The 18,060-nt window shown below is 34.5% G+C and overlaps 1 protein-coding gene across 1 annotated transcript; it reads right to left on the reverse strand.

Moving 5' to 3' along the window:
* Positions 1–1,062: 1,062 nt before the first annotated feature.
* On the reverse strand, positions 1,063–13,637 carry LOC138324782 (ras-related protein Rab-10-like). The gene is made up of 6 exons (XM_069269925.1): positions 13,256–13,637; positions 11,052–11,112; positions 9,063–9,201; positions 8,476–8,565; positions 7,090–7,191; positions 1,063–6,094 (listed from the first exon to the last, which is right to left on the reverse strand). Exons 1-6 carry the CDS (start codon positions 13,380–13,382, stop codon positions 6,011–6,013), a joined length of 603 nt encoding a protein of 200 aa, XP_069126026.1. The 5' UTR covers positions 13,383–13,637; the 3' UTR covers positions 1,063–6,010.
* Between the last annotated feature and the right edge of the window lie 4,423 nt (positions 13,638–18,060).

Consider the following 18,060-nt stretch of genomic DNA (forward strand, 5'->3'; position numbering starts at 1 on the left):
AGTTTGTTGGTGATTATCATTAACTTATATATAAACAAGCAATCAATAAAAACTATAAATGTAGTTCGTATAATGCACAATATGTGAAATATGATGATAAAGGTCTAAACATATGTAATTTGGAATATTGCCCCATATTTTTTTTCTTTTGTCGAATTAAATATAAAAACAATAACAATACTCTTCTTTGTTGTTTTAGGGATAAGAACAATAACAAAAGCCATTTAATTTTATATCTACTACAGGAACCAACACGATCTATTCAGTGTTATATCAGAAGGCTAAAGCAAATGTACAAGTATAGGGCCTGCTGATCATATACAACAGGTCATGACAAACCAACCTCTTGATTTTTAGGCTACTCCCCGACAGTGAAAATACAATTTATGAGTAAGCCTATGCCTGGTCACGCATCAGCTTCTCTCCATTGTGGGAGTTTTAGATAACTGGTTAATAATATAATACTCTATTCGCCGTAATTAGCACCCCTCACCTTATACATCCCCCTCCCCTCTTCTGGAAAGTTAGGTAAACATCCTTTAAGTTATATAAATGCCCCCATCTCATGAATTTAAAGATGTTTTATAACCGTGTGATGCTTTACATTGGTATTGTTTCCCATATTACATGAACTTGGGAGTCTTTCGTATGTGAACCACGTACGGCGTAATAATGTGTCTCAAAGTACAAAGTTTACATATGCATGTTTACTGTGACAGATTAATGTCCCATGACTACCGAAATATTATATGGTCGACTATCATTATACGGTCGACTTTTTTTATAAATTTTTTGTCCACAACGTACTTACATTTCGGTTCCCTAATAAGCACCATGGGCACTAATTAAGGCGAATACAGTATTATTGTTTAATATTGTTCATAAAAATACTATATTTATTGGGACTTTCATCAGTGTATTTCCTTCCTACATGAGGTGGTAGCTATATATAAATCAGCGCTGTGGTTTTCTTCTTTCATAGACTTACAAGGGGTGGATAATTTATACCAACAAAATAGTGAATACATGTACCTGTATATAAATAACAAATGAAAACAAAAAGTTTTTGTACAAAGTCTTCTGTTGCATTCTAAATTCTATAAGAGGAACCTTACCTTTATCATTTAAGCACAAACAAAACACCATATCCCCGGACAGCATCCACCAAACCAGCTTTGTTGAAAAAATGGGACATTAATATAATGAAGGGGAACTTTTAAAAGCGTCAACACTCGCACCTCCACACACACACACCTCCACACACACACTAGTCTCCCTGGTATACCTATATGCAGTAATACTAAGGGGGTACACAGCCAGCATACAATACATTCAGTCACCATGAATAACGCACACTGGCCGACATTGTGATTCTAAATTAAAAGCACGAGTAAATCAATGGCCAGTGCTTTCAAGTCGTACATGATTGAAACAAGATACTGTATAATTAACCTATCCATCTAATTGTAAAGTCAAACTTCATTAAAGAGTTAATCGTTCACATCAGATTCTATACATATCTACAAAGCTTTATAGGTTTTGTATGAGGACAATCAACTTGTTGGAAACCAACCATGTACAATGTACAATCAACTTTGACTATAACAATCAGGTTTATATCATTGCATGGATACAATTTTTAATTTCAACACTGATCGGTATCAATCCATTTGCAATCTACTGTGTTTGAAAATTTGCTTCATTCATAAAGAGAGTAAATAAAGCTAATGGAGTTTGCCAGATAAAAAAACCAATATGTACTCAATAAAATAATTTATTTCTTTAAAGTTGTTTCCCTAAACTTCGGTTTATTATTGTATATAAACAGCTTTTTGAGTATGATGCACATGTACAAATATATTTGAGTTGATACATAGTAGGCTAATATTGATAAGAACTTATATATAGACGGATCTTCAGACTTAAAAATAAATTAAATACAGGAAATGTATCTACATTATATCCAGGATTATCTACCAAAATCTTTGGGAAAATGTAAAAAACTTATCATAGCACTAAACAGCACTAGAAAACTGAAATAAAACTCTAAATATTATTTCTCTGCCATTGTATGTGTACATTCTGTTATGCAATTTTGAGAGAATTTCAATCAACAGACTTCATTAAGGAATATATACCGGGTAATCGAGCCCCCAAAATATACATATTGAACCACATTTAGTAAAGGGAATTATCATGAATGGAATTGCCAATTAAAGAAATTAATGTCTTGATATTCGATTTGAAATGATATGATTGAATTATATAAGAAATTGGATTCGTAACTGAAATGGTAAATCACACTGTCAATTTACCCAAAGAAATTGCACTCGGATACATGTACCATCTACATATTCAAAAGTAGAGAATCATTATAAATATATATAGTAGCTGGTATACATTACAAAATTTTGCTGTTTAAATTCATCCTCTTGGACCACTCAGGACGTACCGTGCCATTGATTACACTGATTACTACTGCATGCGATTAGTTCTACAGTCAAATTAACTAACATTGTGTACAATTAAAAGTGAGATATACAATACAGGTTAAAAACAATAATATAACAGATTGAACTACTTCTTTCATCTTGTTATGTATGTGACTAACATTGCTCCCTTCTTAATCAATCATACCAGGAGTTTTATATGAGAGTGAACAAAACACACATAAACTCAGAACCTCAATAAAAACGTACAGATACATTTGACACAAAAAAAATCATACTTTTAACAGAAATGAATATAAATACTGTTGAAGAATAAGAGCCATATGGTTGTATGCCTTCATAAACAGTACACAGATACAACTCTCTCTCTCTATTAATCTCTTCAGAAAGGGGAGACAACTCTCAAATATGTTTTTGTCTTCATTTTTCATGGGACAATACTTGCATTTGGTTAAATTGCAAGAGAAACAAGTACAGCCGTTCTTTACTTACTATTTGAGGGACATTAATTTGTTTTATTAGATCTTTAAGGTGCAGCTTCCTTGTGCAAATGGGAACCAATTAGCCACCCTCGGAAACCCAGTGTCTAACCTAAACTGCGCTACACATCAGCTCGTAGGCTGATCGACGTGGGTAACCGATTGCGATGATGCCAATAAGCTAGCTCATATCTCAATATTTAGCAGAGCATGAATAGACTTACTAACATACATAGTCATAGTCTAATATTGGATTTTGAATAGACCTGGATATATCGACCCATATGTAAGAACTTCACAGGTCTGTCTAAGTCCTAGGACTGAATAGCTAACTCTGAGACTAGGGTTGAAACCAATGGTACACCTTCCAAGGGAACTGTGTTCCGGCGGTTATTTTCATGAATAATTTTTAGTAGAAGGCAATTAAAGCATACCATATCAATTCATCAACCTACAAAATCTCTACAATTCTGAAGTTTTTCTTAGACCATGTGTTAAAACAAGGATTTATAAGTGAGAAGGATTCGTGACTGTCTAAACACCACGCGAGACGCCTATGAACCAGGAATAAAAACCATTTTTCTCAAATAATACTTGTCTTATCAAGTCAAACGAAACACCACTGTAAAGTTTATTAAATTTCACGACGTTTATTACTTACTTTAAGAACGGAAGATTTAAAAGATATGTCTTAAATTTTCGTTAAAAAATACGACAGCTCATGAAATGACGACCCACTTCAGAAAGTAAGACGGTAACCCTCGCACCCGCAAGCTACATCAAAGGCTGCGCCGACGGATATCAAAGGAAAAGCAGTCGTCGCCCAACGTCACGGTCAGTGCACAAACACAAAAGCGCCTGCCTTGGACTTCCCCAAAACCCAGTTTGACTTATCCTTCTCATATACGTCCTTGGTTAAAATGACTGCATATCCAAAAATGTTTTCACTATAAATTTGTTAATATGTTGTACATTCAAAAACTTACTTATTACATGTATCTCTAAGCCGACTGAAAAGCATAATCCACTGTTGTTATGGCAACAATGTAATATAGTTATAATCGCTGTTCCATAAATATTTGAACACCAATACACGGATACAGCAAGCCAAACATGGTAACATAGAGAGAATTTACATTTTACTGATGCTGTCTCCATAAATGAGATAGCGAGACCAAAAATTAAGATGTAGAGTGTTAAAAGTAACACTTGGCAAAGATTTGATCAATACTTTTTATAATAGTAAGCATTTGTATAAGCTGCAATTTTCACAATCACTATATTTATGAGCTGAGTCACTTCACATGTAACAAAATTGTGGAATTATCATAGACGTTTTTAAGAAATATTGAAACCACCTTTTCAGTGAAAACTGTGTATTGAATACACAGTATGCGGGAAAAATGTAAAGCTTACAATTACTTTATCATCAGAAACCTACAAGACTGAACTCCATCGTTTGTATAAAGCAGTTTTAGGCTAAAATTAAAATATTGTTTGTTTGGGATTAACCGAACAACCCAATCGAAAAGCCCCTACTCAAATAGTTTTTTGGCTCCTCTGAAATTACAATTTTATTTTATTCAATTTTTCAAAAACCTTTGGTTTACCAAATAAAAATGTTAATGCCAATGATAGTTCTTGTGAAAATAAAGCAAGCTCACTTCTGGAAAGCTTTTTGAATGAATTTTAAAAGAGCCATTTCAAGTACATACATTAAATGTGGTTCAAATTTTGCAAATAAAATAAAATCTTTTTCCAACCAATAGCTACCGGCCCACATTCTGCAAAGGTGGTTGGTAAATTCCAATTTCCAACGAGGAATATTTTAAGGATGGCCTTCTAGGTTTGCAACAATACATTTTTTTTCAAGAGATTTTATAAACATGTGCAGCTTTAGAGAACTTCACAGGTGCATTTAGTTTTCTACTGTGTTGCAGAGAACAAATCACTTGTACAAAATAATGAGAAAATCGTCTGTGACAAAGTTGTAATACTAACATAAAATAAACAAAAGACTGAACTGAACACTAAAAAAGTTTGAACTGAAATAAACTCTTGAAGAAAACTGTTCTCTCCATTAGTCTATGACTAACAATACATTTATATTGTTATTGTTAAATATTCTCCCAGCAATCACTAGATATGACACCCACATCAAATTTTATAGGAACAGATGTTATTTTAAAGTATGACTTCAAAAATGTATATTGTAATTGTCAATATTTACAAAAAATGTTCAAGATCAAATATGTAGAACATCGAAAATTATGACAGAAATCTTTGAATTCAACTTTAGGACTTTGTCAGTAGCAATACTCGTAAATAAACCTTCATTTTATGACCAACACTACAGTTAAAGTGATATCAGACTGCAATGATTGAAAACCAATTATTAAAGGTCACCCCTAAATCACAGCTTCGACAAACTGGAGAGATTATATACAACTGCACTTCATTTTGGCAATCTCAATAACTAATATAATCAGTTTTTTAAAACACTTTTAACAAAACATTACATAGTTGAAAATGTTATGCTATTTAACTTCAGAATAAATTTGTAGATAAAAAAATTTCTGTTTTGATACCAGTTTGATTTGATTGCATTATTGGTTTTTTTTTTGTCTGGATCAGTAAGATAAGAATCTTAATATCAAAATTATGTCTGATTTCCTTAGAAAATAGAATGTAAATTTTCATTTTGTGAAAGAAAAAAAAATCAACATAATTTTGATAATCTTGAATAGCAATACATTATCAAAAGCATTCTTGTTCGAGGTTTTAAAAAAGAAAATTAACTGTATTATGGAAATACAAGTGATTACGGTCAGGTGCAGAAACCTCCGGGCTAAACTGCACGACTAGATCTGCGTCAATGTGAGGTGGCAGCATATGAATCTGTGTTTCTGTGGCGATGCACGAAGTCCAGGTCCATATGTCACTCCCATCTACAGAGGAGGAAGGATCGGAAGAGCCAACAGAGGCTCCATCTATCACTCGCTCCCATCTACAGGGGAGGGAGAAGAGGGGACCAAGAGTCAGCCAAGGATATTGTCTTTGGAAGGCTGAACAACATAATCATTATGTTGAACAGCAATTTTTCTTATCTTGTTTTGAACCACTTGTAAGGGTCTCTCCCTTGGGTTCTGAATCTCGACCTGGTGTCTGAAACAGAAGTAAGGCCATGATGAAATTGACAGAAAATTGCTATATTTTTTAAAATGAAATACATATAACGGTTAGGACACAAGATTTAATAACAGATTACAGTCTGATAAACATATGTTTACATATCCTTACTCTCAATCCACAATATGCAGGATCTATTATTAACAAGTATACAGATCCTTTTTGATCGATTTAAACCTATTCTATTGTAATACTATATATACAACAGGATTGGGCACAAGGTTTCCACTTTCCAACTTATGAGAAGCCCTTTCCTTATTAACATGTGTACAGCTCCTTATTCCCACTCTAGGACATACAGGGTCTGAAATCATCTCATTACCAATCACATTCTTGTATATGCCCTTAACATTCCACATAATGGGGCCCAGTTTTACCAACACTCATTTAACTTATAAAAGAATCAGCCAAAAGGAATCCCTTAGTTTAAAACTCTCCATATCAAAGCATTACAGATTTTAAGCAAGGCTCCTTAACTGAACATATTTTTCTTAATTTTTTTAATGCTTTTCTATAAGGAAATTTAAGTTGAGGAATTCCTTATGTAAGATTAAGGATTGTTCGTGAAACTGGGCCCTGTACATGTACTTTAAATTTACTTTCAAGACTGATCTCAGATAATGTCAATTGAAGAATTTTATCATCACATTCATATATCTAATTAAGTTTTCTTGGCAAAAGGAACACAAATAAGATCCTGCAAACTGACTTCTCTCACTTATTATTTACTTCCAAGACTTTGGAAGAAGTAAATTCATTGGTCTACGCAAAAGGTCATCTTAATATGAATCCTTATGAAATGTTTTCAAGATCCTCAGTGTAATAAAGTGAGATCTGCATTCATTTAAAGAGCTTTAACATGTACATGCACAGAAGTTTCTTAGTTTGTACAACTATAGAGAGATCTCAACCATCACAAAAATATTTCTTTACAAACTAACAAAAATCAACATCACTAGCCAGCAACTTACCTTCAATAATATTGCATTGGCTAAATCCATAAATGCCTTTTCCACATTTATATTAGCTTTAGCACTCGTTTCTAAAAAGGGTATTGAGTGTTCCTTTGCAATCTGGGGGAAAAAAACGGAAATTTGTTTGGTAATGTAGTCTGTTTGACCAGAGGACACGCTTCAGCAAATATCTAATCTTATAATTGGAAATATTACAATAGTGTATTACCATAGTGTACACCAACTTATTCACTTTTTTCCTGGATAGTAATAAATCACCAACGTAAACGTTTCAAACAAACATAAAGAAACATTTCAAAAACTGTAAAGTAATGTTTCAAACACAGGTGAACCTTATCTCTTTCACCCCTATGTAACTTTAGTAGACTCTACCATCCATTGATTTGGATGAGTCCATTATGGCCTACAGTGGTGAAAGGGTTATACATTTAGATTGCAAAATTAATTTGCATTAAATAAATTGTAATGTTAATGGCCCACTACATTTCAAAATCAGCTTTTAATTTTTGAAATGGGAATGTAAAACGAGATTGAAAATTTTTGGTAGAGATTCGGAATTTATTAGCTAATATCGTTAATACTGCAGTTAACATCACCTTCTGAACAATTTTATCAAAATAAATTAAATGTTAATTTTCATAATGAAGGTCATGTTTACTGCTGTCGTCCTAATTCCTGTTCACATGTGTTGGTTTTTACTATCACTACGCCAGACACCAACTCAAAACAAATCTTCACTGTTAACATATATGTAACCCTGGTCAATACTAGCCGCAATATATCGCTCGGCTAGAGAGAACTTCTCTTTAGCTCGATCGGTTGAGCGTCAGACTAGTAATCCAGAGGTCCCGAGTTCGATCCCTGGCAGAGGCAGGTATTAAATTTATTGTAAATCCTGCACCCTGTTACATTGGCGCCCATGTAGGGACTCGGGAATGATACTTCACGATACCTGCGAAGGAATCGTTGTGACCCCTGGAAACTCGCGGACGAGTTCATTCCTGGAGGGGGAGTATGTAACCCTGGTCAATACTAGCCGCAATATATCGCTCGGCTAGAGAGAACTTCTCTTTAGCTCGATCGGTTGAGCGTCAGACTAGTAATCCAGAGGTCCCGAGTTCGATCCCTGGCAGAGGCAGGTATTAAATTTATTGTAAATCCTGCACCCTGTTACATATATATTGTAGGACATTTAGCAGTTATTTGGTTTTGTAACCTTATCTAAGCAATCAATATATATTTCTTAACTTAAAATTGTTTGGAAAAAAAAAAATTTTGTTTCCGACTTTTATGGAAAGGTAATGGGCTTTTAATATAGGAATTCAAAGGAAATATTCCAACATGTATTGTAATGACAGAAAGACCTAGCTGGATAAAACTTACAGACTCTCCACGGTCCTTCGACACCTGACGTTTGTTCTCCATGTCACACTTATTACCTAAAATCATTTTTTCTACATCTTCATTGGCATGCTGGAAAAACAACAACAATATCTTAGAATGTTTTCAAATCAACGCTCTACTAAAGTCAGACTCAGCAGTTCTTTTTTATTAAACCTAAAGAAGTGTCTTTAAAAATGTCAAGTCCCATTATAATAGCTAGGAAGGACTTAAATATCAGAGTTCCAATTATGGATAAATCGTGTTCAACTTTGACTTATCAAAATAATTCCTACAGATTATAAGATCATGCTCCATTATGATATACTACTTCTATAGCTGGACATGCACATATGAACAGAAATTTAATATATAGGATTTTTACAGGCAAGTCTATATAGCTAGAACAGTAAATAATTTTCCAATTTTGATAAGTCTCGGCACAAAAAAAGGTTCTCAAAATTTTGGCGAGTCCCACAGGAAAATCTTGAGTCCAGAACTTGTCTAGACGAGTCCTGTCGATCACTAATGAATAAGAACAGCAGTGAGACAGTAAATTAAAATTCAGTAATTAAGGTGAGTGGCCATACCTCATCAATGTTCCTTAACCACTTGGATATATTTTCGAAAGACTTTGTGTTTGTGATATCATAGACCAGCATGATGCCCATGGCGCCGCGGTAGTAGGATGTGGTGATGGTGTGGAAACGCTCCTGTCCAGCTGTATCCCTGTAGTACACACACAAAACATTTCAACATTGGAATCACTTAATCAATGTATGTAGCTTATACTGGCCACCTGGCCCTAGGTTAATGATAAGACTTTCTCAGCAGTTCTTTACTAGATTATCTCCCCCTAGTTTGAAACTCTAAAATCAGACATATGCAAGTAGTAGAGACAAAAATAATCAAGCCAAATTTAAAGTGATTTTTTTTTTCAATATTCTAGAGACTGGTGGCCAGTCTATATGTAGCTGTATAAATGTCAATTTATACAATTTGTTTGTTTGATTAAATTAATGTCCTATTATAATTAACAGCCAAGGTCATGTAAGGACAGACTCCCATTTACGCAGTGTGTTGCGTGTATGAAATACGGATGTGTGTTTTGGGAGACTGCGGTATATTCGTGTTGTCATGTGTCTTCTTGTATAGTGAAACTCTGTCCTCTTTATAGTGCTATATCACTGAAGCATGCCGCCAAAGACAACAAGCAACACACCCAATCCGATCACATTATACTGACAACGGACGAAACAGTCATCCCACTCCCTTAATGCTGATCATGAGAGCGCATTAATACAAAGAGCAATTTAAAGTAGACTGATTGATCACCAGACCATATGTTGGTTAGAAGACTTTCTCAGTAGAGTTATAATACTACATTAATACGATTATAAAATCTCTTCCTCCTAGTTTGAAACTTACAATATGAGACAAACATATATAATCAAGCCAAATTTGAATTCTATATTTCCAGGGCTTTTTCTCACTGCTTTGGGAATGGGGCCTGTGGCTTTGAATTTGGGAAAATGGAGCGTCAAAACCAAGATTTGGGAAAATTATGAAATATGAAATAAAGCTTAACAATTGAGATTTTTTATTTCCAGTGTAGTTTATATACTTTTTTGAAGACAATTCACAAATATGTAAAGCCTTAACCAACTAAGGTCATGCAATATTTTGGGATAGTTTTCAAGAAATTTTGATTTTTTGGAAATTTTAGGGTTGAATTGGAAACAATTTAGAGGTTTTGTCATGGGGAATGGGGCCGATTTTCGACCCCAAATCATGCTGAACAAAAGCCCCTGATTTCTGACTTTAAAATTTCAATTCATGGTTGCCCAATACAATGTTACCTAACTTATGATAAACAGAGGGTGTTTTATAATAATTTTAAAAGGTTTAAAGTTGGCATTGAGGTCAAGGTCATAGTGGCATAATCAGCAGCTGATCTTGGGTCACTATTATTAATGGAAACCCCTAGGGTATGACAGATTGCGCGCACTAACCTTTTGAACCTGAAGACAATTACATGACGTCATGGCTTCATGCGGTGTGACTGTGGTGTGCATTATCGATGACGTCATCAATATTGACGTGCAGACGATGGAACCATGTTCATGTCGCAGTGAAAATACTTCATTTTCTTTTGTAAATGGGAGAAAAAGAATCATTCCCTACCTATGAGGGTGTGCCAACAAATCACAACCCTCGGGGAAATTCCTGGATGTCCAAACCCTCGGCAAGCCTCAGGTTGGACGTTCATGAGTTACCCCTCGTTTTGTTATTTTGTTGTCACACCCTCTAGGTAAGGAATGATTCTATCAATCAGGTTTTGTTGTTTAAGGATAAACCAAGTGTTCTATGGTAGATGTTGGTAAAGGTGAATACATTGGTCAAAGTGACTTGACTAATGACTTTTTGTTTTGTTTAATTTTGATGAAACAGGAATGGTTTATATATCTAATTCCTAGCCAGTAAGTCAGGTGAACTGGTTATTTATTCAATACAGATCTTTATATTATCTAGGTTGTAGAATCAGATTGATAATGGGATCTAACAAAATCAGTACTTACCATATTTGTAGTTTTATTTTCTTGCCTCCTAATTCTACTGTCTTAATTTTAAAGTCAATACCTGGAAGGAAATAAGAAAGGACTTTAAGATTGATATCTATATATATACATATATAGTACAAAATCATGATTCATATTATTATCAATTTAACACTGTGTAAACATATATATTGTATACCAGGTCTATCCTACATAATCCTGACTCTGCATTTATCACCAACAGGAAGTTTAATGTGTACGAATACTCCACACATCATTATAACAGCCAGTGACGTTGACTCTGTGCGCAATCTGAAATACCAATTTCAGACGATTTGTGTTATAATTTGATGAATTATTAAATTTTGAATGATTGATATGTCATACAGGTACATGTTTAGTACTTTCATCCTAGTAGACACATTGCACTTATACATAAATTTGTATTTTGAGAAGCAGTCTGCATAAACTGTCCATGAGCGAATTTTTGATTTTTAGAATATATCATATTTGTTCAGGTGTTCACAGTATATTTATAATAGTATATAGAGGTTATCATATAAGCTTGCATGTATTTTAAAATTTATAATTATTTATGCAACTACAGTGTATATTTTTGGTAAAACATGAACTCCAGTACAATATATAAAGATAAAAATGTTGCGTTTAAAGTTTTGCATACCTAAGTATATAATAATACAGTGATTTTCTTATTCAATAATTTCAGGGGCCTGTACCTTTTCAATTGGGAAAAATTTACAGTGTATTTTTCTTGAAATATGTACATTCTAAAGAGTTTTTCTTTATTAGGGAAAATAATTACATAAAATTGGAAAAACACAGCAAAATTTCTCTAGGGGAAGGGGTCTTTATTCGGCCCCAAATGTACCTAAAAAGCCCACTGTAATAATAGTTTTTTTTTTTTATTCAACTGTGTAAAATGTGTAACAGCATTCGACTGGGTCGATCATCGGTGACCAGGTAGCTCATCAGTCATTAGAACACTCGGCTAGTGTTCGGAGGGTCCCGGGTTTGAATCCCGGTCGGGCCACTACATTTTCTTCCCTCCTGTTACAGAATTGGTGCCCAACTAAATAATCTACAGTATAGTGTTGTTTGGAAGGGTCTTGTTACTCTCTTATGTCTTTGAGGGCAAAGACTTCGAGAAATGAGAGAGGAGTGTAGCGGGATTGGACTGGGTCGATCATCGGTGATCAGGTAGCTCAGTCAAAGAGCACTCGGCTAGTGTTTGGAGGGTCCCAGGTTCAAATGTCTGGCTGCTACATTTTCTCCTCTCCTGTTACAAATGCAATGATGCCAATATCTTTGTGTACCACAGATGTTTTTTTTTTGTTTCATCCCACTTCATATTTTTGTGTCTGTAGGTAGATTTAGACCTCAGCAGAAATTCAAGCTTGTCTTAAAATATAACTAGACTCTAGATCTATGTAGGGGTTTCATTATCTTTCATGACAGGCATGCAGTACAATTGCAATTTCAAGGGGTACTTTTTTATACTATCTGTATGCTATCTTATGTAATTTAACACAAATCAGGCGGTACCACAGCCATGCAGGTTCGACCGGCAAAAAGTAACAGGTACCGCCTGATATTGAAACCCCTGTCTATATGGGTCTGTAAATGTTATTTGACACATTGTTATTTATAACCATGTAATGGGACCCAACCATTAGTCATGACGGAACATTAGTCGTGATTGTGTTCATATTCTACTATGCGCCCAGATTTCCTGATGTCTGGAGCTACTGACGAAAACTTCATGACGGTGTTAACGTGGTTTTGTTTGTGTGGAAATAATGTGTATCATGAGATGCAAACAATTATTATTTTCCCAAATCATAACTAATGTTCCTTCACGACTACACTGGTAGCTAGGTCCCAGTATAGAGTATCGTTTCATTTGCATCCCCAAGTTACCACTCACTCTAACAGTCGGTAATATTATATTGAATATTTTGATCTATCGCGTTACTATCACATGCATTCATTTTCAATCTCCACCAAATACACATTGTTTGGAATTATTTTGATGCTGATTGCATGCCCACGATGCATCCATTGTCATCTTGTGTGGTCACAATTATCATATTAAAACGGATACGTGACTATGACTCAACAACCGAAGAGTCGTATCATGAAGTGGTCATTTAAAAATAATAGGGAGGGGGCACCTGGTGTCAAGAAGACGACGGTCCGTGACTTACCTATCGTGGAGATAAATGTTGTATTAAAAGCATCATCAGAAAAACGAAAAAGGAGACAAGTTTTGCCTACGCCAGAATCTCCGATCAGAAGCAATTTGAACAACAGATCATATGTCTTTTTGGCCATCTCAAGGCTTTTCAAATATAACACAAAATGGCGGAGTCCGATTAATAAGAGCAAGAAGATTACTCTTTCCTCTGAGCCTCCTCTACTTAAACTTCGACAGTCCTCGAATCTCTGTCATTTCCTAAGTCAATCTGTGTAAAATGACAGTCTAATATCTATTTCTGGGTATTATATCAGATCAATAATCGGCAGACTTCATCAGTCGCCTCGAATCACGTCACTTCCTTATACGGGTTCTATTGCATTACTTCATCACAAGGGAGATAACTCTTACGGACCAAAACATTTGGCATCAGACAGTAATTTGAACATCCACCTTATGTGTACAGTAGTATACATGTACTAACAGAAGTGACAGTAAATAATATTTACTAACATAGACAGCCAATAAATTTCTAGATAAAATTATGACCAGCGACAGTTTCTCTTTTTGGATGCTTTTACCATAAAATTCCACAAAATTTCGTTATGGTTTATTGGGAAAAAATCCGAGACCGTTTTGAAATATAAGAATATTATATTCGGTTCAGCTGATTATTTATAAGAAGTAAAATCCACAAAATCACGTCTTTCTATTGAATGATTTAGCTGATCTTTATTAAAGAACATCCTCGATACTCCAGGGCTTCCGATCACTTACGATCTCTACACCCCTGGACTATCTCATAGTGAAATTGAAGGCAGCTCAGCGGAAAACATTTGACCAATCACAGGCTAGCAAATATTTCATATGAAGACTACGGAGAGAGCGACGCCTAACATCAAAGCCACAGAGTCAACCACAGTGTATCGTTATACGGCTCTTTTGATGTACATCAAACGACTAAGTTACCTGTTCTATTCTGTTGCCTCCAGTTTTACTATGAGATAGTCCAGGGGTGTAGAGATCGTAAGTGATCGGAACCCCTGGAATATCGAGGATGATCTCTGTATAGATTGTCTATTTGTAATAATAATGCAAACAAACAGATGCTTAAAAATAAGAATTTCACGTAAAAATGTGTTGCAAAAATCCAGTGGAGGTCACCAATTTACAACCCTGGATGTAACATGGTTGGTAAAAAAATGGATGCTATATAATATTACCGTAAAAAACTTATTATTGTATTATGTTAGACAGTTAGTTTACATACAAAAAATGTATGAAGGTCATAATAAACCAAAATCTGATCCTTACAATTATCAATTATTATTTTAAAAGTATATTCAAAAGCTTATTCTAGATATACTAGTGAGAGAAAACGTATTTCACGTTTACCCTTTACAAAATGGGTTTCAGAAAAATGTCAGTAGCACTATGACGTCATATCTTGTACATGAATCTGTTATTTACTGTGGTGAAAACAATAGTAAATCTTGTTTTTTGGATGTTGCCAAAGCCTTCGATTGCGTTTGGCATAAGGGTCTGTTTGTCAAACTTATATCCCTTGGTTTTAATCGTGATTTTATTAATGTCATTGTCTCATTATATAATGATATGTAAAGTGCAATTTTTTATCAAGGTTTTATTTCAAAATGGTTTCCTTTATGTCAGGGAACACGGCAAGGGAGTATTCTCTCCCCTTGGCTTTATTCTGTGTACATTAATGATTTGTTAAATGAATTATGTTCTTCTAAGTCTTCATTTTTCTACAAGACGTTAACGTCACTTGTCCTACTCAAGCAGACGATATAGTTTTTCTTTCACTATCTAAACATGATCTTGACAATTTAATGTATACTTGTTATATATATATAGTTATAATTGGAGATTTGAATACAATGCTTAAAATCTAAATTTGACGTAGCGCGCGATATTGGTGACGTCGTCTCAAAATACATATATGCTCTACTTAAAGCGTTGTTTTTCTTTTCTTTTCATATACCTGCATCGTATTATATATCACTGAAAACGGTTTTAATGCACTTTGATTTTAAGGGTAATAAAGGCGGAAAAGCAAATCATAAAAACATTTTAATCGCGTTTAATTTCTCCAAAACACCAAGATAACGGCATGTAACGCGTAACATTTACCGGAGTGTTCGTTTCTAAAAATGATCTTTAATCGCACTAAACATACGCAAAAATAAATGAACATGATTCAAAGATGCGTTATTATATGTCAAATGACATTCATGATCTTTCAATTGTGTTAGATGATGTACGATGTTGTAAAACCGTCATTTTTCGCCTTTACCAAAATGTAACGCTTAACCCAGAGAAAACGATGCTCACTTTCATAGCAATATCGAGAGAAAACTGTAAGTTATTTCAAGTATATGAAATAATGTACGAAATGTGTTTTTATTGAATTTATCATACATATGATATAGCCCTGTTATAAGGACGCTTTCACTTAAAACACAGAAAATAAAAAAATCCGTAATTTGTCCACCCAGTGATTTTCTATTACTTTTTGAAACTATAGCGATTTTAGTGACATTCATCAGCATATTAGGAAATATTGAATATCGATATAAAATCATATTCGCAATGTGTCCTAACTGAAAATTTTATAACACTTTTTATTTTGATTCTGCGATCAATAATAAAAAATAACTGCGTATTTTAAAAATTCCGTAATTTGTCCACTTATAAAACGACGTAAGACCAAACGTCACGACGACGCGTTCCGTAACGTCAGTTTGAAACATGTCAAATTACATCTATAGGTCTATGCCTAGCTAAAACTGGGTTTCATAAAAACAATTACTTAACATTTGAAGCCAGACTATTAGATTTGTAGAAGACATATGCGTTGTCATACAGGTACATGTTTCTTCTATACACAATCATTTCACTTGTAAAGAGATCTAGAATATATACAAAATTGACAAGTGCGTGATGCATGCTGGAAAATGTCCTTGTGACTGCATATCTGGTGCGACCTAACGGTGTACTTTGCCATTGAAAAAATAAACTCACTTAAACATTTATTCAATTTAACGTAAAAATTATTTTTGATTTTCCGAATGTAAGTGGCCGTTGAGAAGAAGATAAACCTGAGAACCTGGACTTGAAATCTAGAAATGTGTTAAACTCTAAAGAAAGACTGGAACAAAAAGAGTATATTTTAGTGTCCAATGCATAAAACAGGGATCTGATATATTGTTACAGTTAATACATACATATATTTAGACACACCAGAGTGTCCGCACACCCTTTTGAGATGTGTAGGAGTCTAGATAATAAAAAAAATCAGGAAATTTCACTCTCTTCGTGGTGTATTATACGAGTACAGTGTACATGTAGAATACGAATATTACCGATTAATTTTATCTAGATCCATAAAGCGTCTAAAAATAATATACGGGCACTCTGTTATGTCCAAATTGATAATCACTGTACACTGTACTAATTTTCAGACCCCTGTGATTCTCAATAGATCTAGTAACTTTAGACACGCAATTTAAAAAGCGTGATTAGAAATCGATCTGTGCTAAAATTGAAAGAAAATTGATCAACATCGGTCATAGGAAAAGTGCTGTCAAATCCGCGACGACGACGCGATGATATTGCATTATTTTAACCACTCGGCCATCGCGGCTCCGTAAGTTCCAGTAAGCCTCAATAAAAATAGTGAACATAGTCATGAGGAAATTGAAATTCACTCCTATATGCATAGTCCAGCCTGTAAATGTTCGTTATTTATGATAATGTATCATTCTTTTATTAATGGTACATATATATATTGGATAACGGTAAAACATGCAGTATAATAATAATTCGTCAGAAAAGCACCGTCAAAACGACGTCATTCATGTGTTACGTCACCAACATCGTGCGTTACGTCATTGTTATTGTTTTTAATGAAATTTGTTTGTTTGTTTAGTTTTACGTCCTATTAACAGCCAGAGTCATGTAAGGACGTGCCAGGTTTGTTGGTGGAGGAAAGCCGGAGTACCCGGAGAAAAACCACCGGTCAGCGGTCAGTACCTGGCAACTGCCCCACATGGGATTCGAACCCGCATCCCAGAGGTGGAGGGCTTGTGGTAATATGTCGGGACATCTTAACCACTCGGCCACCGCGGCCCTTTTTAGAAATTTTAATGAAAAAAAAAGAAGTGCTTTTGTAAATAATAAACGTAAGTGGTTCCTTGGGCCAAAAGAGGTACTAGAGTCCTCTAATACTACACATGTTGGTATTGTATCAGGCCTGGCCTCAATCCTCGTTGGTCATCATATGGTCTTCATATAGATAGTTGACAAACATCGTAAACACAGTTCAAATGGAGTTTTTATTAACATTCGCCATCATTTGTATTTTACAAAGGTGCTGCCACTCATCAACTATCGTTTCACTCTCATACTGTCAGAAGTCAGGGTGGTGGGAGACAATAATGTGCCGCTATCATTATAAATATTATATACAAATAGTGTAGTTGAGAAAAATATATAAATTACTTTATATTAAAACTCTAACCTTCAAATATTATAAAGTTCTAAATAAGCTATTTAGAACTAGGCCTATTACTATACGTTTCTACTACATTTACTACCGATAATACAATTACTATAATACTAATAACACTTTCTATATTTTATGATAAATAAGTGATATGTAGCTAGAATTTAGCATACCTAAATTAATCAATTATCTCCCTTGGTAGAGATGCTGTAATACGGGATATGAGCTCACTGGTATAGCGTGAACACCGTGCGAACACAGGGATTGTCTGACATGAACTCATCAAGAGC

This window comes from Argopecten irradians, chromosome 6 (assembly GCF_041381155.1).
Source record: "Argopecten irradians isolate NY chromosome 6, Ai_NY, whole genome shotgun sequence".
NCBI classification, from domain to species: domain Eukaryota; kingdom Metazoa; phylum Mollusca; class Bivalvia; order Pectinida; family Pectinidae; genus Argopecten; species Argopecten irradians.

Bases quoted from the DNA above. Each gene is read 5' to 3' on its own strand.
- LOC138324782 (XM_069269925.1), bottom strand. From the start codon at position 13,382: ATGGCCAAAAAGACATATGATCTGTTGTTCAAATTGCTTCTGATCGGA. The intron at 8,566-9,062 runs GTATGGCCACTC...TTGTTTTTCCAG, and splicing joins GGTTAAGGAACATTGATGAG to CATGCCAATGAAGATGTAGA. The intron at 7,192-8,475 runs GTAAGTTTTATC...TTTTTCCCCCAG, and splicing joins CGAAGGACCGTGGAGAGTCT to ATTGCAAAGGAACACTCAAT.